Below are 22,807 nucleotides of genomic sequence, written 5' to 3'. Positions count from 1 at the left end.
GGATGCTCTCAATGTTGCAGCTGTAGAACCTTTTGAGGATCTCAGGACCCATGCCAAATCTTTTTAGTTTCCTGAGGGGGAAAGGCTTTGTCGTGCTCTCTTCACAACTGCCTTGGTGTGTTTGGACCATTCTAGTTTGTTGTTGATGTGGACACCAAGGAATTTGAAGCTCTCAACCTGTTGTCAGAGTCGGTACAACCACCCGATTTCTTCACACATCGCGCCGACAGAAACAAACATCTCTCTGGTAAGAAGAAGGGCGGGGTGTATGCCGTCACAGCCGTGACCCCAAGCAAATACCTCGTCGGCCCTGAAAGAAGTTCACTGGAATCTTTTAAACTGGAAACCATACATCCTGAGGCTGCATTTATTGTAGCTGGGGATTTTAACAAAGCAAACCTAAGATTAATACTCCATAAATTCTATCAGCATAATGAATGCGCGACACGAGCTGGCAGAATTCTGGATCTGCTCGAACTTCCGCGATGCATATAAAGCCCTCACACGCCCTGCCTTCGGAAAATCTGACCATGAATCCATTTGGTTGCTCCCAGCCTATAGACAGAAACTAAAACAGGAAACGCCTGTGCTCAGGTTAATACAACGCTGGTCTGACCAATCGGATTCCACGCTTCAAGATTGCTTCGATCACATGGACTGGGATATGTTCCGGATAGCCTTAGACAACAACATTGATGTATACACTGACTCGGTGAGCTAGTTTATTAGCAAGTGCATCGTAGATGTTGTACCCGCTCTGACTATTAAAACCTTCCCTAACCAGAAACCGTGGATTAATGGAAGCATTCGCGCAAAACTGAAAGCGCGAACCACCGCTTTCAATCATGGCAAGGCAACCAGAAACATGACCAAATACAAACAGTGCCAACGTAAGACATTTAAATCTGTTAACCCTCGCAGGGATGCCGTCCCAGACGCGTCCTCAGAGCATGGGCAGACCAGATGGCTGGTGTGTTTAAGGTCATATCCAACCAATCTCTATCCCAGTCTGTTGTCCCTACAAGCTTCAAGATGGCCACCATTGTTCCAGTTCCCAAGAAAGCTAAGGTAACTGAACTAAATTACTATTGCCCCATTGCACTCACTTCTGTCATCATGAAGTGCATCTCCACCCCACTGATCCTCAACACTGGGGCCCCACAAGCGTGCGTTATCAGTCCTCGACTGTACTCCCTGAAAACCCATGACTGCATGGCCATGCACGCTTCCAACTCAATCATTAAGTTTGAAGACGAAACTACAGTGGTAGGCCTGATTACCAACAACGACGAGACGGCTTACAGGGATGAGTTGAGGGCCCTTGGAGTGTGGTGTCAGGAAAATAACCTCTCACTCAACATCAACAAAACAAAGGAGATGATTGTGGACTACAGGAAACAGCAGAGGGAGCACCCCCCATCCACATCGACGGGAGATTAGTGGAGAAGGTGGAAAGTTTTAAGTTCCTCGGCATACACATCACGGACAAACTGAAATGGTCCACCCACACAGACAGCGTGGTGAAGGCGCAACAGCACCTCTTCAACCTCAGGAGGCTGAAGAAATTTGATGTGTCATCTAAAACACTCACAAACTTTTAGAGATGCACAATCGCGAGCATCCTGTCGGGCTGTATCAACGCCTGGTATGGCAATTGCACCGCCCTCAACCGCAAGGCTCTCCAGAGGGTTGTGCGGTCTGCACATTGCATCACCGGGGGCAAACAACCTGCCCTCCAGGACACCTACAGCACCCGATGTCACATGAAGGACAAAAAGATCATCAAGGACAACAACCACCCGAGCCACTGCCTGTTCACCCTGCTATCATCCAGAAGGTGAGGTCAGTACTTGTGCATCAAAGCTGGGACCGAGAGACTGAAAAACAGCTTCTATCTCAAGGCCATCAGACTGTTAAACAGACATACAGACTCAAATCTCTGACCACTTTAATAAATGGATCACTAGTCCCTTTAAATAACGCCACTTTAATAATGTTTACATATCCTACATTACTAATCTCATATGTATATACTATATTCCATACCATCTACTGCATCTTGCCTATGCAGCACGGCCATCGGTACGACCTGGAAATCACTGACGTCATGATTTGACCAAGGTTTTTCCCAGAGTTTCCAGTTGTCTTAAAGTCACCAAGAGTTGAGAAACCTGCCGATTTTCCTCGGAAGTACATAATGTAACAATTCCAAAGCTATATGATATTACAGAGAACAAGTGAATTATCTCACATCTCGGAAAATATTTGTAATGTTGTACTTGTTGTTGACGAAATTCATGCTAATGTTTTTTTTCTGTTAGCTATCGCCCAATTAGGGTCTATTCCCTTCTTGAAGGAGAGCTCTTCTTGTCCAAGAATCACCCAGAATGCACCATGCAACCCAGTGACGACATTTCCACAAGATAGTACAGCCACAATGTTAGAATGGACTTTTTAGTAAAAAGTAATGAAAACAAAAAATTGTTTTTTTGGTCTCAATTCAAGATTAGGCATAATGTTAGCAGTGTGGATGATGGTCACATTTTGGGTGATGGCCAAATTAAGAGTAAAAAGCAGATCTGTAATTCTCATGTGAAAGCAAGTCTAAGAAGCGGCAGATCATCCGATAGAACAACGAGTCAGATATTTCACCAGATGTACAAATGTGAAGTAACCGGTTGGCATTTACACTCACTAGCAAATATGATGATGAGAGGAAGTCTAGTGGCCGGCAGTGGGAGAAGATGAAGCGAGATGGATTTTGGCCGATATTCTTATAATTTTCTCATAGATTAACATTTGACAGTTTTGTTTCCAAAACTAGAATATGTTATATGTTACGAACAAGTTTTGTAGACTTTACCCTTTGCCAAAGTTTAAACAAATTTGTGTTCTTCAGAAGGAGCGCAGGGGCAAATTGAGTTATTGCACACATGCACTTCACAGAGTAGGCGTTCCCTAACGGAAATAACCAAATACATGCTAAAATATGCTAATAGGATCTCACTAGCTCGTTCTTGGCTTTACCCATCATGTTGCTTGTTCTGCCCTCTGTGATTAATTTTCTCCCACTGGAAACGTCAAGCTGTGGTCTATCTTGAGTAGATCTGTTCTATGTGTGTTATTTCTATGCTTCCCGTTCTTAAGTTTTGTTTTTGCGTCTTTTACTTTTGTACACCAGCTTCAAACAGCTGAAAATACAATATTTGAATTTTAAGAACCAAGAAATTGCGGGGCGATTTATTTTCTTATTGCACCTTTAAGAAGATACATTTTAGAAATAGGTTAGGTTTAAAATCAAATCAAATGTTATTTGTCACATGCGCTGAATACAACACTGAAATGCTTACTTACAAGCCCTTAATCAACAATGTTTTAAGAAGTTAAGAAAAAAAAGTGTTAAGTAAAAAACAGAAGGTAAAAAATACAAAATAAAAGCAACAAATAATGAAACAGCAGCAGTAAAATAACAATAGCGAGGCTATATACAGGGGGTACCGGTACAGAGTCAATGTGCAGGGGCACCGGTTTTTGAGGTAATTGAGGTAATATGTACATGTAGGTAGAGTTAAAGTGACTATGCATAGATAATAAACAGAGTAGCAGCAGCATAAAAGAGGGGTCTGGGTAGCCCTTTGATTAGCTGTTCAGGAGTATTATGGCTTGGGGGTTGAAGCTGTTAAGAAGTCTTTTGGACCTAGACTTGCCATGCGTTAGCAGAGAGAATAGTCCATGACAAGGGTGGCTGGAACCTCTGACAATTTTTAGGGCTTCCTCTGACACTGCCTCTGACACTGCCTGGTATAGAGATCCTCCCTCTCACCCCCCCCCTTTAAGATTTAGATGCACTATTGTAAAGTGACTGTTCCACTGGATAATAAGGTGAATGCACCAATTTGTAAGTCGCTCTGGATAAGAGCGTCTGCTAAATGACTTAAATGTAAATGTAATGGATGGCACAAAGCTTGGCCACGGTGATGTACTGGGCCCGTACGCACTACCCTCTGTAGTGATTTGCGGTCGGAGGCCGAGCAGTTGCCATACCAGGCAGTGATGCAACCAGTCAGGATGCTCTCGATGGTGCGGCTGTAGAACCTTTTGAGGATCTGAGGATCCATACCAAATATTTTCAGACTCCTGAGGGGGAATAGACTTTGTAGTGCCCTCTTCACGACTGTCCTAGTGTGTTTGTACAATGATATTTTGTTGGTGATGTGGACACCAAGGAACTTGTAGCTCTCAAACTGCTACACTGCAGCCTTGTCGATTGAGAACTGGGGCATGCTCGGTCCTCCTTTTCCTGTAGTCCACCATCATCAAATCAAATGTATTTATATAGCCTTTCGTACATCAGCTGATATCTCAAAGTGCTGTACAGAAACCCAGCCTAAAACCCCAAACAGCAAGCAATGCAGGTGTTGAAGCACGTTGAAACAGGCCAAAACCTAGGAAGAAACCTAGAGAGGAACCAGCCTATGAGGAGTGGTCAGTCTTCTTCTGACTGTGCCGGGTGGAGATAACAGAACATGGCCAAGATGTTCAAATGTTCATAAATGACCAGCATGGTCAAATAATAGGTCTGGGACAGGTAACATGTCTGGTGAACAGGTCAGGATTCCATAGCTGCAGGCAGAACAGTTGAAACTGGAGCAGCAGCACGGCCAGGTGGACTGGGGACAGCAATGAGTCATCATGCCAGGTAGTCCTGAGGCATGGTCCTAGGGCTCATGTCCTCCGAGAGAGAGAAAGAAAGAAAGAGAGAATTAGAGAGAGCATACTTAAATTCACACAGGACACCGGATAAGACAGGAGAAGTACTCCAGATATAACAAACTGACCCTAGCCCCCAGACATAAACTACTGCAGCATAAATACTGGAGGCTGAGACAGGAGGGGTCAGGAGAAACTGTGGCCCCATCCGATGATACCCCCAGACAGGGAAGGATATAAACAGGAAGGATATAACCCCACCCACTTTGCCAAAGCACAGCCCCCACACCACTAACTTACCATCCTGAGACAAGGCCAAGTATAACCCACAAAGATCTCCGCCACGGCACAACCCAAGGGGGGGCGCCAACCCAGACAGGAAGATCACATCAGTGACTCAACCCACTCAAGTGACGCACCCCTCCTAGGGACGGCATGAAAGAGCACCAGTAAGCCAGTGACCATCATCTCCTTTGTCTTGATTAGTGGAGGGAGAGGTTGTTGTGCTGGCACCACATGGCCAGGTATCTGACCTCCTCCCTATAGGAGGACTTTGTGGCTGTGGTAACTACTGATGACACAAGGGCAAAGTACACAATGGGCATTAATAGTGGTGCTTTCAAGACAACTAGGAACTCAGAAAAAATGAGGTAAAATCATGACAGTGATTTTCAGGTAAGAAAGTCAGTTATTTTTTATACATTTTTATTTATTTAACCTTTACTTAACTAGGCAAGTCAGTTAAGAACAAATTCTTATTTACAATGACATCCTACTCCGGCCAAACCCGGACGATGCTGGGCCAATTGTGTGCCGCCCTATTGGATGTGATACAGCCTGGTTCTAGAAAGATACCGACTTGGAATTCCAAATTGGATGACTGTTCAAAACGATTTTCCCAGTTGGATCTCGTTTTTCTCCCAAGTTCCCAGTTGTCTTAAATGCACTTAAGTTGGAAGTAGGAGATTTCCGAGTTCCCAGTTGTTTTGAACGCAGCATACAATTCCAATGGAGTTTCCCATCTTGTCATAAGTATCTGTTAACGGTGGCCAAGGTTCTGTCCATGCAGGCCCACTCTCTGAGAAGATAAGTATCACCAAAAGAGCAGAGAAGGTAAAAAGTCATGTTCTACCGAGATTTGAATCAGATCGATGGATTCAGAGGGCTGGAGTCCAGAGTGCTAACCCTTACACCATAGGCCTGTTCTGGCACCTGGTGGCAGTCGATGGGCTCTGCAAATAGAGATAGTGCCAGTGCAAATAGAGACAGTGACAGATTATATTTTACAGTCTAAATGTAAAATACAACAAACTGCAACAGCCATAGACTGTAAAAATGGACAAAGAGGCAACTGCACACAAGATACCATGAACTAATGAGATGGCACCTGGAATGTGATGATACCTTTACCTCAAGACAGTACCACTGACTGGCACATACATGTAATTGCATGGAGCCACATTACATAAAATACTTTGATGGTGTACTTACCCAGAATTGTTATGTAGAGGATCAGATAAAGCATGCAATGGACCAATCCTTGCACATCTCTGTCAGGAACATGAAAATCAAACAAAACTGTTAGACACTGACTTAGTGTTGTAGGAGATTTAATGAGCAAGAAGCCAATGTGCATTGATGTACATGCATCTAAGCGCTATGTAACAGCTGAAAATGCAACAACTCAGCCTTGTTCTTCATTTGCACAAAGGATATATATGAAACATAACATTGTGTGTGTAATAGAAAAGTTGGTCGAACTAGAGCAGAAAAATCTAATAGCATCATGTGACACATGGTGGAAATGTATGGTACTGCAAATAGGGCTTTGGGTCTCTTGCATCCAAGTTCTAAAATAGACTGAAAATCAATCAGAAAATGAACTTACAGACTCACAAATACAATTTAAAAAACACATTTCTGCATGTTCAAATTACATTCAGTGAAATAGTACTTGTCCATTTGGGACATATAGAGTTCTGTCCAAGCAGTAGACTTACAGCCATTTACATCACTGATTTCTTACTTTTTATTACAGTCTTCTTGTTTTTTGGGGATGCTGGTGCCTTAGGATTCTTCAGAGGCTTTGCTTTGGGCTTGGTTGGCATGGGTTTAGCCTTTCCTGGCTTGGCCTTTGTCATTGTCACCTTGAGGAGAGTGAGTTTGGGTTCGATTGATTTTGTATCCTTGAAACATTTGAGGATCTTGCTAGGAGAAGCACTCTCCCCTGGACAACTCTTAAAGACATGGACATTCCTCACACTTTGGCCCCGGATCTCAGGAGGGTGACCACAGGTGGCTGTCATCTTCAGGATCACATTCTACATCCACCTGAGCAGAGAGAGGGGACGCAAAGTTGTTAGAGCCTGAGGGTTAGCAAGGTTAAATAATTTGTGTGTACCTCTCCCTGACCCAGTCTGTAATACCTACATGTTTCAAGCAGACAACTATAGTCCCTATGCCCAAGAACGCCAAGGTAACCTGTCTAAATTACTATCGCCCCGTAGCACTCTTGCTTTGAAAAGCTGGTCATGGTTCACATCAACACCATCATCCCAGACACACTGGGCCAACTCTAATTTGCATACTGCCCCAACAGATCAATCTATTGCATGCCACACTTCTATCTCCCACCTGGACAAGAAGAACACCTATGTGAAAATGCTGTTGATTGACTACAGCTCAGTGTTCAACACCATAGTGCCCTCCAAGCTCATCACTAAGCTAAGGACCCTGGGACTGAACACCTCCCTCTGCAACTGGATACCTGATGGGTCGACCCCAGGTGGTGAGGATAGGCAACAACACAACCAACACACAGGGGCTCCTCAGGGGTGAGTGCTTAGTCCCCTCCTGTACTCCCTGTTCACCCATGACTGCGTGGCTGCGCACGACTCTAATGCCATCATTAAGTTTGCTGAAGACTCGACGGTGGTTGGCCTGATCACCGACGGTGATAAGACAGCCTATATGGAGGTGGTCAGAGACACACTGCCAGGACAACAATCTCTCCCTCAATGCGGACTACAAAAAAAGGAGGGCCGAGCACACCCCCATCCACGTTGACCGGGCTGTAGTAGAGTGGGTTGAGAGCTTCAAGTTCCTCGGTGTCCACATCACTAAGGAATTAACATGGTCCACTCACACCAACACAGTTGTGACAAAGGGACGACCATGCTTCTTTCCCCTCAGGAGGATGAAAAGATTTGGCATGGGCCCTCAGATCCTCAAAAACTTCTAAAGCTGCACCATTGAGAGCATTTTGACTGGCTTCATCATCGTTTACTAATGCAACTGCTTGGAATCCGACTGCAAGGGACCACATTTGTATTAATTTATCAGACATTTTAAAATGTAGATGTTCCAAAGGCATGCATTCAGCCGCTTATATGCAGCTTGTATGCATGGAGGCCTGGAGATGCTAAACCATGTTTATGTTCATTAACGGTAAATTACAGTGAGAGCGACAGGCTTTTGCTTGACAATATCCGGCTGACAACCCCCAAGCCATAAGACTGCTAAACAAGACTGCTAAATAGCTAATCAAATCGCTACCAGGACTACCTGCATTTTCCCTTTTTTTGCACCAGCTCTCTTGCACTGACTCTATGGACACACATTGAACTCTACCTACACACTCACATAGTTACACTGACATTGCAACACGCACATTACACGCGCACACATGCGTACTGACGCCACACACTCTCACTCTCACATTTGGACCCCAGGAAGATTAGCTAACACTACAGCGATAGCTAATAGGGATCCTAATAAAAATTACAAAATGACCACACGCTGCTGCTGCTATCCCTACCTATATGTACATTGCTACCTCAATTAACTCGTATCACTGCACATCGACTCGGTAGTGGTTCTCCCTGTATATAGCCATGTTACTTTTCCTTGTTAATGTTATTTGTTAGTCACTGTGTATTTTTCTTTGTGTCACTACTTCTATTTAAATATATATATATATTTTTAACTTAACTCTGCCATGTTGGAGAAGGACCTGTAAGTAAGGATTTCATTGTTAATCTACACCTGTTGTTTACGAAGCATGTGACAAATAAAATGTTGATTTCATTTATGTGCATGCATGTGCATGACTGCCTTGCACAGCAGCATCCACAAACTGGTCATTCACGTAGCAGTGGACTACTGACCTGCGGAGTGGCAGCAGGGTGCAATCACATAGCAGGGGGTTGTGGGCTCAGGTCAGGCAACTCCTCCAGCTGGTCCCCCCCCCCCAGAGACAGAGTGGTCAGCCCAGAGCCCAGCCCCACCAGGGAGTCTCTGGACATCTATGAACGGAATAGAAGCAACCACTCAGAAAGTGGATTCTTCATAGAAATTAATGGGCAGTTTTTCATTGATAACTTGAAATGCTATTGACCAGAATTCTGCAGATAGAGATAATTTCTCAATGCAAACCTGGCAAAATACATCTCTTTATCTTTTATTTTACCCTTATTTAACTAGGCAAGTCAGTTAAGAACAAATTCTTATTTTCAATGACGGCCTAGGAACAGCTCGGAGGTTTGAACTTGCAACCTTCCGGTTACTAGTCCAACGCTCTAACCACTAGGCTACCCTGCCGCCCCATCTCTAAAACCTTCTCCAGACCCATGTCATCCATCCTACCTTAGGCTCTTGGACACAGGAAGGAACGCCTTTGGTTCAACCCAGCGAATGGAATTTCTGGAGAGGTAGAGCTCGGTCAAACTGGAGGCCTTGGACAACCCGTCGGTAAGCACCTCAGCAAGCTGATTGGACCCCAGATGAAGAGTATCTAGGTGGGCGGACTTGAGAGCGCCGGGGGCTATAGTGGCTATGGTGCTATTGGTCAGGTAGAGACCTCTCAGCTTGGGGACTGAGGAAAGCTGGCCTGCCCGCTCCAGCTTACCGACAGTGTTCCCAGATGGAGCACAAGCAGGCTGGGCAGGGGGCCAGGGCAGCTCCAGGGAACATGGCCAGCTGGTTCCCTTCCAGGTGGAGGTAGGTGATCTCAGGGGCCCCAGTGAAAGTCTGTGAGCCCAGGGAGGTGAGTTGATTGTCAGACAGGTAGAGGTAGACCAGGGCCTTCATGCCCCGGAAGGCACCGCCTTCGATCTCACGGACCTTGCAGTGCTCCAGATGCAGAGAGACCACCTGGTCTGTACCAGGGAAACTGTTGCTAGGGACATAATGGAAATGGTTGCTGCGAAGGTCCAGGAGCTGGGTATTAGAGGGGAAGCCGTAGGGGACTTTGGTGTGACCACGGTTCTCACATGTGGCGTGCTAAGCCTTCACCTAAGCAGGGGACAGAGAGAGGGAGATGGTTTCAGAGGGACATTTTCAAACAAGAATTGGAGAGCATTTTTTATATGGATGACTGAATTATCAGTCCAATTCTTCTCTGAGTATGATGGCAAGTGTGCTGTCATGGCAGCAGGTTTGAACATCATTTGTGGCACAACATTGCATCATCCCTCAGCACCCCATACACCATCTCAGTATTAACAACAACAGCAACTCACATCGCAGTCACAGTTATCCGGACACTTGCTCTTCTTCTTAGGCTTGGCTGTGGGCAGTGCACGCTCCCTGCTCTCCTCCTGGTCTTTTAACTCCTCCTTTATCATGTCCTCCCTGCTTCGGCAGCGCAGCTCCATAGGCCCCACTGCCGTCAGAGAGGTGAGGGGGACCTGCGCAGACCCCAATCAACTTCACCTTCCCTTTCTTGGCCCACTCCTTCAGGGGCCTGAGGTAGCAGTTACAGTGGATGGGGTTTCCTGTTAGGTTGAGGCAGGCTAGCTCCATGGGGCCAGAGAGGGGCTCCAGGTAGCGCAGCTGGTTGTGGCTGAGGTCTAGGTGGGAGAGGAGGGTGGCCTGGCACATGGCTGTGTCTGCGAGGTCCTGGAGGGACATGTGGTCCAGGTAGAGGTGGGTGAGCTTCGGCATGGAGACAGTATCCTCACCCAGGTAGGTCATGGGGTTGTAGCTCAGGTCCAGGCGGGTGACTTGAGCCAGTCTTAAATAAAGGAAAGAAAATGGAAAGAGCATAAACAGGTCAAGAGTCATCAAGATACTATTGGACCAGGGCACCATTGCACAATAGTGTCAGACATCTGCACAGTTTCCCACCGGGTCATAGACTTTGAGGGGAAGAAATGCAGCTCATTGTGGTCGAGACTGAGGCTTGTGACGGTGAAGAGGCCAGGTTGTTGAGGGAGTTGCGACTGAGACGCAGCCACTTGATGTTGTGCAGGTCCTGGAAGGCCATGTTGGGGATGTAGACCAGCTGGTTATGTGTGAGGGACAGCATGTTGAGGAAGCCCAGCTGAGTGAAGGCCCCTGGCTGGATCTCTTCAACACGGTTATGGTCCAACGTCAGCTGCTTTAGGGATGACAGGCCATCAAAAGACTCCTGTTGGATGAGGAGAGAGGGAGAAGACATGATGCATGTGACATTAAACAGCTAAGAAAAGTTGGTGGATGGGAGTATGGCCTTTGTGCAAGAAGTGATAGCTATGTGTATGTAACAATTTAACTTAGGCCATCCCCTCGCCGAGCTCGAACCAGGAACCCTCTGCACACAGACAACTGACACCCTCGAAGCACCGTTACCCATCGCGCCACAAAAGCCACGGCCCTTGCAGAGCAAGGGGAACAATTACTTCAAGGTCTCAGAGCGAGTGACGTCAACGATTGAAACGCTATTAGCGCGCACCACTGCTAACTAGCTAGCCATTTCACATCGATTACATGTACAACATAACTTGCACCTGAAAGGTACCATGTAGGTATCAATGTTACTAGAGTATTCTACGTCAATCTGATCTGGTGCTTCACTCACCAAAACTGACATTTATTTGTTTACCCCATGTCCCCAGTGACAGTGCCAGCCGCTACCTCACCTGGTAAAGGATCTCAATGTTGATGTTGGCCAGGTTGAGGGAGACCAGGCGGCCCAGGGTGCGGAAGGCCCCTTCACGCACACCGCCCTGATGTTACACCGCTGAAGGGTGAGGTGCAGGATTTGCAGGATCGCATGGGTCGGAAGCACCTGGATGCCATTTTTACTCAGGTCCAGTTTCACTGTAATTTGAGGGAAAGGAATTAGGAATGAGAAATAGAAAAGGTAGGGGAGGTTTAAATGGAAAAGGAAAAAGGAAAATGTGTGGGTGGATGAATAGCAAAATTACAGCACTGCGTGCATGTCATATATTAACGTTTAAACCATATCAAATAACTTGCAAAACATTCATCATTGATAATTTTGATTCATTGGCATCTCACCTCATCTATGACGGGGGGAACCTGAGTCAGATTCTTGCCGATACAGGCCATGGTGAGTTTGGAGTTGTCGCAGATGCAGAACCTTGGGCACTTTCCCGCTTGAGCTGGTAAAAGTATGACCAAGAGCATCAAAACTGCAACTAGACAATCAGCAAAGGAACACATCTGTGGGGGTTTTGGGAAAAAAGACATCAAACACAAACAGGGTTTGACTGTAGGCCTAATGTAATGACAGTTATGCCATTTTTTACAGTCTCACAACTTTGAATACATATTGTAAATACAGTGAAAATAGTACAATAGACTACTTCTTATAGCGACAATGGAACAAAAATATTCAAAGACATGGAGAATCCCGTCTCCAACTTGGAAACCTTTACGCACCGAAAGGCTTTCCCTCGGGACTCATAAAAACACTTTTCCAATGCCAGGAGGATTGTAAGTTTTTATTTAACGCATATTTAAAGACTTAAAAGTTTAGTTATTGAATCTAAAAATACTTATCTGGTTGTTATTCAGCAGCATTCCATAACATTTGCTATTTGATAAATATTGTAACTTTTTAGAATGTTCCTATTGTATATTTAAGATGATAAACGTACCTTTATGGTTGAATTTGTCAAATTTGACATCCAATGGTTTTAGTATGTACCCTTCCCAAATAGCTTTATAAAGTTTCCTACTCAAGGAAGTGTAGGTCTGTATATAATTGTTCCACTGCGTAGGAGCTGCGCACAACGGAGAATATGAGCGCCAAGGGGTTCACGTACATACTAGACTTCTACATTTCTAGAATGACTGAGCACTTGCAACAGTGAGGGGTCTCACAAACACTGCTTTGATAAATTATTTTGTCGTGTCTCTCGGCCCCTGCGAAACCTAACCTCAAATGAACACTCTGGCAATACATTTTTTGATAGATTAGAGGTCAAAGGTAGCCAACTGTCCCACTGGCATAGACGTCAATTTAATGTATATTCCAAGTTGATTAAACAACATTGATTCAACCAGTGTGCGTGTCCTACATAAAATAAAATTAGAACATGATTTTAACGCCAAACCTGCCAGGGTTATTTCTAAATACGTAAATTACTCTATAATTTGACAGCTTTTTTGTGTAGCTTTTAAAACCAGAGTTCAATTAACAGTAGTCTGCTTCCACAACCTGGTCTCTGAGCATTTCTTATTATTCTGTATGTAAATCCGAGACACTCCATTTGGTATGATATGTTACCCTTTGTGTGGTATGTATTAATTTGTGGATGTCATCAACAATTTCGTATGAAATGTTATACAAATTACAATTTGTATTAAATGTTATGAATTTGCAAAACGTACAAGATGTAACAAATTTGCTAAATGTATGATATGTTACGAATTCTAGCTAGGTGGCTAACATTAGCTAGCTTGCTGACATTAGCTAGGCTAGGGTTTAAGTTCAGGAGTTAGGTTAAAGAGTTAAGATCAGGGGAAGGGTTAGCTAAAATGGTTACGGTTATGGAATGGTTAGTTTAAAGGGTAAGCTTTCATTCTAAGTAGTTACAAAGTAGCTAAAGAGTGGTTGAAGTTGCTAATTAGCTAAAATTGTCCAGATGAGATTCAAAACCTTTGGGTTGCTAGATGTTCGAGATATACGCCCACCCATCCACACACACCCAGACTAACCACCTGACTTTAGTTTTTGTAACCATGCCAAACGTTAACATATAATACTACGTTTAGTGTCCTGGATTTACATTTACTATGTTACGTCTAGTCTATGAGACCAGGCTGGCTACCAATCTCACTTCCAGTAAACTACCCACTACCCTAAGGTCACTGGAGTGCAAACTCACTGAATAAAATATATATTTTTAAAGGGCTGTTTTTCTATGCTTGAGAAGAGGCAGCAAACTGTGCCCAAGAATGGGTCTGGTGAAAGCATTGCTCTAACCTTCACTAGTTTAAAAGTGTAGAGCAGCTTGCCATTAAATTGGTTAATGCAATTAACAAAGATCAAAGACTGATGTGGTGTACTTATTTAATATTAGAAATACTGTATGAATCCGTTATGTTAAATGTTATGGATATGTAGTTTATCTATGACCTTTTCAGCCCATTCAACTGAGTTAATGTCCAACAAACAGTTTATTCATTCAAAAGCACATCCCAGGCCTAATCTCTTTCCCAGATGAAGTGGCAGGTCCCCATACAAGTGGATCAAGTACAGTGGTCTGCTGCTTCCTTGAATAGATGGCTTTCTCTATGCATTTTAGCCCCAACACATTCTCCCTTATCTGAGAATATTTCCAGTAAAAATGAAGGTTGAACAGAAGGTGTTGTGTGCACCTTGCTCAGTATTAGCCACAGGAGCATTATACACTGAACAAAATTATAAACACAACATATAAAGTGTTGGTTCCATGTGTCATGAGCTGTAATACAATATCCCAGAAATGTTCCATACTCACAAAAATGTTGTGCACAAATGTGTTTACATCCCTGTTAGTGGTTATTTTATCCTTTGTCAAGATAATCAATCCACCTGACAAGTGTGATAGATCAAGAAGCTGATTAAACAGCATAATCATTACACAATGACAATAACATACCACTCTAAAATGTGCAGTTTTGTCACATAACACAATGCCACAGATGTCTCAAGTTTTGAGGGAGCATGCAATTGGCGTGCTGTCCACCAGATCAGTTGCCAGACAATTTAATGTCAATTTCTCTAACATAGGCCACCTCCAACGTAATTTTAGAGAATTTGGCAGTATGCCCAACCGGCCTCCCAACTGCAGACAACCACGCCAGCCAAGGACCTCCACATCTGGCTTCTTCACCTGCGGGATCGTCAGAAATGGTGGGGGGTGCTGAGGAGTATTTCTGTCTATAATAAAGCCCTATTGTGCAGAAAACTCATTCTGATTGGCAGGGCCTGGCTCCCAAGTGGGTGTGCCTATGCCCTCCCATGGCTGCACCCCTGCCCAGTCATGTGAAATCCATAGATTAAGGCCAAATTAATTTTTCAATTGACTGATTTCCTTAGAACAACTGTAACTAGGAAAAATCTTTGAAATTGTTGCGTTTATATTTTTATTCAGTGTAGGTTTCAAAATTTGGGATGAAAAAGAACCTACACCCATAACAATAGTTTCTTCCTACTGTAAAAAGTAAATATGGTTGAATTAGATCCTTATTCAGGGTAGTGCTTGCTAAATTGTAATGTTCCCAGGCCATCCAGTATACGGAGACACCGAAATAGTCTGTTTAATAGCTGCGACAAAGAAATTAACACATTTATTCAGTTCTTCCCTTTTGATTAAAATCAAAATTACATTTCCACAGCAGCCCATATCACACATTTATATTTTATATCCATTTAACCCTTTTTTATTTTAATATAAAACCATTACTTATTGGGTAAATATGGAGAGAACCTGTGTTTAAGATCACATTTCAGTCCTTTCACTGCAGGTGAGGCAGGATAAACCATTCATCTCCCAAATGTTTGTCTGTAATATTTCAAATCGGTCCATCCATAAAATAATGTACGTCCATAAGATGATGGGCAAGGCTCCTGCTGTGAGTCTTCTGAGTTGGCGAAATAGAGTGCAGTGCAACAGTTAAGTCCTTGTTGTGTGCGCTAAGGGCCCCCTTATGTCTGGGGGTGGGAATTGTTCTGTTCATAAATCCGTGAGAGTGTCTGTGTGGTCCGGTGTGACTCAGTTCTCAGGCCTGAAATGCTCCAGCGTGGACTTGAGGATGTTCCTGGCGCTGCTGCACGACTCCAGGGCCTGGACGTGTCTGAAAGTCACAAATATACAGTCACACCGTTGCAATGATGGACAGTCGTACCTTTCATCTTTACTGTTTTTAGACACAGCAGCCTGACAACATAGGAACATGGGTACAATGTGCAATTTGGAGCATGTTGGCAATATCCTTGGTGAACTTTGTGCCAATGTGGTGTGTTTATCTGCAGTCGGAGAGGGTACCTGAGAGCTACGCTGCCGCCCATCACTCATGCCCTTACCGGGACATGAAGGCCTCCAGCACAGCGATGTGGTCCTGGGGGAAGTAGTCCTGACGCACAACATACTCCAGGGCCTGCAAATGACCAGGCACCACATGTACTGGCTTCACCTTGTCCTCACTCTGAATGAGAGAGAGGGGGAGACATGAGGACTACAATAATACAAGGCAGAAGAAAACCAGGTGTTTTTCTACAAATTCATAGAACGTGTACCTTGAGGAGTCCCAGCATTACTAACAGCGATGATACAAAGTTGTAACCTTGGAAGGAGGGACTTGCGAAGGCTTTCCTGAGAATTGCATCTGCATAACAAAGAGGACATATATACTTAACATTCGGTCATACAGATGAACAGAAACAGTCGCATATTTGGCCCCATGTCTTCAGTAAGTACTCAGAACTAAGATAAAGTGGCCCTTACCAATACTATCTAGGACAGCACTCTTAACCTGTTCATCGTCCTCATTGTACACAGAGGAGATTTTCAGGAAAGCCTCCGCTGTCTTACCAGCATCAGCCACATCTACCTGGAAAGAGAAGAACATGGACAAAAGGTTAAACACGTCAAAATCAACCTGTTTCAGCCTACTGACACACACTGTATGTCACCTCAGGTTTCCACTAAGTAGTTTGCTGTGTAAGGAATTCATTACAGGGTGTGTTAACCTGCTGTTCAAAGAGCAGGGCCCTCTTGGTGCCCAGTTTGAGCAGCTTGTCGGGGGAGGGGAAGCAGAGGAAGGAGGCGGCATCTGGGGATCGGGGCACTGACGGAGGAGAGGAAACCTGATTCACACTGCTGTCCTCTTCTTCCCCCACATCATCTTCATCATTCTCCACATCATCTTCATCATTCTCCCTCATCTTCATCACCTTCCTCCTCGTCTTCATCACCCTCCTCCTCGTCTTCATCATCCTCCTCCTCATCGTCCTCCGGCTCCCCTTCATCATCGCTGCAGGTAGAGACAAAGATTTTCTCATGGCGGCTTGTGATAAAAGATAGGATGGTTGAGGTCCAGTGTGGGTAAGTCTAAAAGTATAAACTCATTTAATATTTAAATCCAGTACCTGAGTGATCCCAGCAGGTCTCCCATGTTCAGGCCATCCATTACCTCTCTGAGATCATCACAGCCCTCCTCCCCCAGGCAGTTACCTGACAGTACCAACACACAAAACACAACAAAGTCACAGATGAACTCTACAGATCCTACGAAAACATTACTAGCCAATGCAACATTTTCAATCCAGTTTTCATGTGTTGTAAGTCAAGTGTGTATCCATCATGTACCATTTAGGTCCAGTTTCTCCAGTGTGGCTTTGCCCTCAACTGATTGTGCCACCAGCAGTGCAGCTTCTCCTGTGATCTCCCCAAATGACAGATTCAGCTCCTGACAAAGACATTAAAAACATATGGGTATGAGTCAGGTGTATGAACACACATGAATTAACAATCAAGTGCAGTAGATGTTCCTGCAGCCAAGGGTGGGACCAGTGCTACCCTGTACCTTGAGGATGGGAAGCCCCTCAGTGACTGCCTCTGCGATGGCTATAGCCCCCTCGGAACGCACCAGACAGTCTCCAAAGTTTATCACCTGGATACTGCGCAAATGTTTCAGAGCCTAAAGGTGGAACAAAACACTCAGTGTCAGTCATAGTATGGCAAGTGCATTTGAGCATACATCAACTTCATGAGAGTTTCATTGTCATGCGGCCTTCGTACACAAGGCAAACCACTACTGTACCTGTGCCATGGCGATAGCTCCTTTCTTGGTGAAGGTGTTGTCGTTGAGGTTGAGGACCCGGAGCTGGGGGTTGTGTTGCATGGCAGTGGCCAGAGCAGTCACCCCAGGGTGGTTGATCCCATTCTGGGGCACGTGCACCTCCTCCAGACTACCCATCAGCTGAGGTCATACAGTAGCATCAGACAGAGATAGCTATATAGACAGTATATGGCTTGTCACGGTCAGTACAGTTTAATCATAAACTCAGTGGCATTACGTTGGGAGTGTTCAAGGAGCTTTTATCCATGCTGCTGCCAGTACTAATGCTAAAGAGCTCCATGTGAACCACTGTGGTGACTAACTGCATATACTCTACAAGTCCAGATTGTCAGAAATTCTGATATGTTCAGCTCAGGAGCCAGTGTCTGTACCTGGAAGGCCTGGGCAAGGGCAGTGGCCCCATCGTTCTCCAGACGGTTTCTGCCTGCGATGAACACCTTCAGCCCAAGGGGGGTGCCCTGTGCACTGGACTGCTTATAGCACTCCGTCAATGCCGCAGCTAAGATCTGAGGAGACCACACATACAGAGCACAGTGAAAAAACTATGTTGGAAAAGTTATGATTGTCATGATAGATATTAAATCATGATATCATTATTCAACCTTAACACAAGCTATACATTTCATGAGAAGTTAAATTAGCTTTAGATCTTCTCTGAAATTATACTGAGGGGGGCAACTTTATGTTGTGGAGTCTGCTCAATAACGCAATGCAGCTCCTATCAAACTGGAGACATTCTGCCCACCTTGCCTCCACCAATGCCCATGCCGCAGTTGTTGAGCCTCAGTTCCTGCAGTGTGTGACAGGCAGTGCTCTTAAGCAACTTCTCGATGCCCTTCACTCCGTCTGGTCCAAAGGCGTTGTCACTGAGGTCCAGCACGGTCAGTCTGGCGCCTGCTGTCATTAGCGCCGCACCCAGGGAGTTCTGAATAGGGGTGATGAAGGCTGAGTTTACAATCCCAGACCACATTTCATCTATCAAAAGGGAGTAAGTATTTTTTAAATATTCTCACCAGGGCTGGAGGGATCTCAGAACGCAGTCGCCCAGTAAACATGTCACTCCAGTAACAGTACTGAGGGAGAGAGGGTTATATAAAGGGTCAGCTAAGTATTGTCTAGCTAGAGATATATATATATATATATATATGACAGATATGAAAGCAAGATGGAACAGAGCCAAAAGCGGGTATCTCATCAAAATCAACATATGAGATCATCCATCTTTCTCCATGTGGCAGTCAGTGGAATCAATACCTGTCCTCTGTACCATGAACAATGCAATCAAAACACACTTCATCTCATAATCACTCTGTGACTGGTACCTTAAATTCACTCTTTGTCTCCAGGGCTTTAGCGATGGCCTGTGCTGCCTCCACCCCATAAGTGTTCCCCTCCAGCCTGAGTGCTTGCAAACCCTTGAACTCCTGGATCTCTTTCACCATCTCTTTCACTGGAAAGAAAGAGAGAGGGAAAGATTGAAGACACAGACCATGATTGTTTGAAGAACAATACATTGTTCTCCCGAGTGGCACAGTGGTCTAAGGCACTGCATCTCAGTGCAAGAGGAGTCACTACAGTCCCTGGTTAGAATCCAGGCTGTATCACATCCGAACGTGATTAGAGTTTTTTTAAATACAACAACAAAAATCATTTGGCATTGATTGGATACCACATTGTACTTGAACAACCTATTGGATGACAATTGAAGGAGCATAAGCATAATGAGTCAATGGTCAATGGTTGGAATACTTACCAGATTGTGCATTGTCGAATTTGCGTCCTTGGCCTTTATAACTCAACTCTCCCTCAGTCACCTGAGTTTTTGCCAGAGAGTCGGCCAACTGTGCAACAGCATCCGTCGCCATCAGGACACCTGGGGAACATACTAACTTATGAACAAGAATATGCACTACTTACTTAAGCAACACATAATATATGATCAATTACCACCTAGTAGAGTACCTGCCAAAGACCTAGCGTTACCAAACACATGCAGTTTGAAGTGACGTTATAAACATTCAGTTAGCTAGCTAGTTAACTTTAGCTAATATACACAGGGGGTGGAAAGTTGCTCTGTCTGTAAACGTTGCTATCTTGCTATCATTGTGCTACCCTCTGGAAGAAGTGGAAACCCTTGCTAACTAATGTTAGCCAAGTAGCAATATATGTTTATAGTGTCGTAACTATCTGCCAACGAGTTATAAACACTTGGCACACACCATCTCATGCTAGGATAGTTGAGGCTAACTAGCTAGGTAGAAAAAGCTGAATATGGTTGATCATTTCCAATGGTGTGATAAAGCTGGAAATGTTCTACAAGAATACAGCCATCAAAGCAAGTTACTTAACGTTGTTCTGACTTGACAAAGTCATAACATACTAGCTATAGTTAGTTAGCTAGCTAGCTAGCTTAGCAAGAGCAGGGCATGCCCTGGTAAGGCATCGACCAATTTGATCTGATAAATATGGCACCTCCCCTCACGTGTGACCTTACTAACGTTTCCCTGAATATATTTGCAAGCGAAAATGTCTATGAAACGTGTATCAATGCTTACAAATTCGAAATTTCTGCGTATAACTAGTTGTTTCCAGAACAGCGCTATCTGTCACACAAGCTGTCTCCCGCTCGGTTCTGACGTTTAAACACTTCGAGGACCATGGCTGACGCGGGACACACGGGACTTGTAGTTCCAGGCAGTTTCGTTGCCTCATCTTCTTCTATTACATAATGGCGGTCCGCAAACAAACGTTAAAGTGTATGCCGCCACCTACTGTGCAGGAATGTACAATTAATCATGATCTGCTCAATTCTGCACTACCGTTAAAAAGTCATACGAATACAAATACAATAAGAAATAAATCCCTACAAACTTCTACCCCCCCCAACCCCCCCCCCCCACCCTCCCGACATTAGGTCCAGCCATGGAAGCTCCATCATTCCACACTGTAGCTCCACCAATCTGTCTTACAGATTCTGCAAACGAAACATCATGACTACTTCTATATATCTGAGCCTCTCTAGCCTCTCTCTGCACCTGACATCCACCAAATGCTGCCCTATGTTCCCCCCACAGTTATAACACTTAACTTTCACATTGCTCCCACATTCACTGTAATCATGTTCCCCTCCACACTTGGCACATGTTTTCCTTCCTTTACATTGTACAGCTACATGTCCCATTCCTTGGCATTTGAAACACCGCAATGGGGATGGGACAAATAACTCTGACATTTAAACTAAGGAATCCTATCTGTACTCTTCCAGAAAAAACCTTATCATCAAACCTCAGCAGCACTGAAAAGCTTTCACTTCTGATCAACCTTTTGTCCTCAATCACTCCTTTCACATTTTCTTTAATATAATCTATGGGCATAGGTATTGGGACCCCAGTGATGACACCTCATAACCTAGCATAAGCACCTGGGACATGGCTTTGAATTTTATTCTTAAGTGTTTCTACAGTATTTTCAGAATCTTCACTTGCTGAGCCTGGCTACCACAAAATATGAACAATCTACCATTTCCAATTAACCAAGGTAATTTGACTTCTTTCTCTAATTTGACTTCTTTTAGTCAGATAGGGTGGAAATGAGGCCCTGTGGTCTTCTCAAACACCATCACCACTTCCCTCTCCAACACAAAGTTACTCATGCTTCCTACCTTTATGCTTTCTTTACCAGATGCTCCACTGCTTTCTGTATCATGAGCCCTCTTCTTCCTATATCTTTCCACTACCGACCATTCTGGCCCTCTTCCTCCCGCTCCATACCATCAGAACGGTCATCCATATTGTTCGAATTCCAGCACAGCTGTTGCTTCACCAACCTTCTCTCCATTTCGTCCGCACTACTCGCTGCCACCGCTCTCAACAATCAAAATAGCCTCTTTGGCTAATCTCATCTGAAGCTTTATTTTATGTCAAAAAGCAAACACACTTTAAAAAATCCTGTGATACTGAACAGTGTAGCTATATTTACAGCTTTATTTGATCAGTTCTCTGAGTTATCAGTGCTTGGGAGATCTCCAGTAGCCCAAAGGCTGACAGATGGCGATATTCAAGTCATAAACCACGTTTCCATCCACAGTTTTTAATGTGAGTAAAGTCATACATATAAAATAAAATACCGAAAGCTACGATGAAAATAGGAAGTTTCGGTACAATTTTATAAATGCCAACAAATCATTTGTTCATCTGACATGGTGGGATCCTTTTGTGTCGGTAAAATTAATAATGTGAGAAATGGTGGTGGAAACCAGTGGAGGCTGGTAGAAGGAGCTATAGGAGGACAGGCTGATTGTAATGGGTGGAATGGAAAAAATGGAACAGAGTCAAACGTGTGGTTTCCATATGTTTGATGTGTTTGATACCGTTCAATGAAATCCATTCCAGCCATTACAATGAGCCTGTCCTCCTATAGCTCATACCACCAGCCTCATCTGGTGGAAACTCATTTATGGGCAAATATTGATATATACCTCTTTTATGTCCCACCTACCATGTGGGGTGACTGGCAATAGTGTTGGCCAATCACCAGTCAGCACCACATTCATGTTCTGTGTAACTTTCATTTTGGGGCAGTTGACTTGACGTATGGCTACAGCATAAAACCCAGATTGTTCTGTGCTAAAGTTAGTCAGTCTTTAAATGTGTTTGTTGTTTGTGTATAATAAACATCAGGGAAAGAAGGTTTGTTAGGGTCTTTCCACCTATGTCCTCCACATTACCTGTATAGTAAATAATTAGCTAGTTAGATTCACAGTGCTAGCCAGGTTAGCTAGTGTACTGAGGTGATTGAGCATTAGCTAACATTAGCTCACGATCAGTAAAGATCTCAAACCACAACACCGGTGTCAGAAGTTCTTTTTGTTGAAATGTGTGTTCTTTTTGTGAGCCATCCAATCTTTTCTGTGGACTTTCTGACATTTTGGGGTGTTCTCACTGATCGTGACATTGCTAGCTAGCTTGTTAGCTAGCTAAATTCAGTTGCTAGATTCAGGTCTGCCCTCCCTCTCCATGTG

At 44.2% G+C, this 22,807-nt stretch overlaps 1 protein-coding gene and 1 pseudogene across 1 annotated transcript; both read right to left on the bottom strand.

Annotated features, from left to right (window-relative positions):
• Nucleotides 1-8,900: 8,900 nt before the first annotated feature.
• LOC123999057 lies at nt 8,901-12,120 on the bottom strand (annotated as a pseudogene).
• A 3,099-nt stretch (nt 12,121-15,219) lies between these two features.
• LOC123999670 (ran GTPase-activating protein 1-like) lies at nt 15,220-20,484 on the bottom strand. Its single transcript, XM_046305649.1, is given in 16 exon segments — nt 15,220-15,780; nt 16,010-16,131; nt 16,223-16,311; nt 16,431-16,536; nt 16,676-16,864; nt 16,866-16,959; nt 17,075-17,159; nt 17,295-17,394; nt 17,512-17,625; nt 17,749-17,907; nt 18,159-18,293; nt 18,533-18,712; nt 18,801-18,860; nt 19,110-19,237; nt 19,541-19,660; nt 20,343-20,484. Coding segments are annotated over 15 exon segments (1,755 nt in total). The 5' UTR covers nt 19,653-19,660; nt 20,343-20,484; the 3' UTR covers nt 15,220-15,698.
• Nucleotides 20,485-22,807: the final 2,323 nt, after the last annotated feature.

This window comes from Oncorhynchus gorbuscha, linkage group LG16 (assembly GCF_021184085.1).
Source record: "Oncorhynchus gorbuscha isolate QuinsamMale2020 ecotype Even-year linkage group LG16, OgorEven_v1.0, whole genome shotgun sequence".
Classification (NCBI taxonomy): domain Eukaryota; kingdom Metazoa; phylum Chordata; class Actinopteri; order Salmoniformes; family Salmonidae; genus Oncorhynchus; species Oncorhynchus gorbuscha.
Note: the sequence above shows the minus strand (reverse complement) of the source record. Positions and strands in the feature narration are given on the sequence as shown.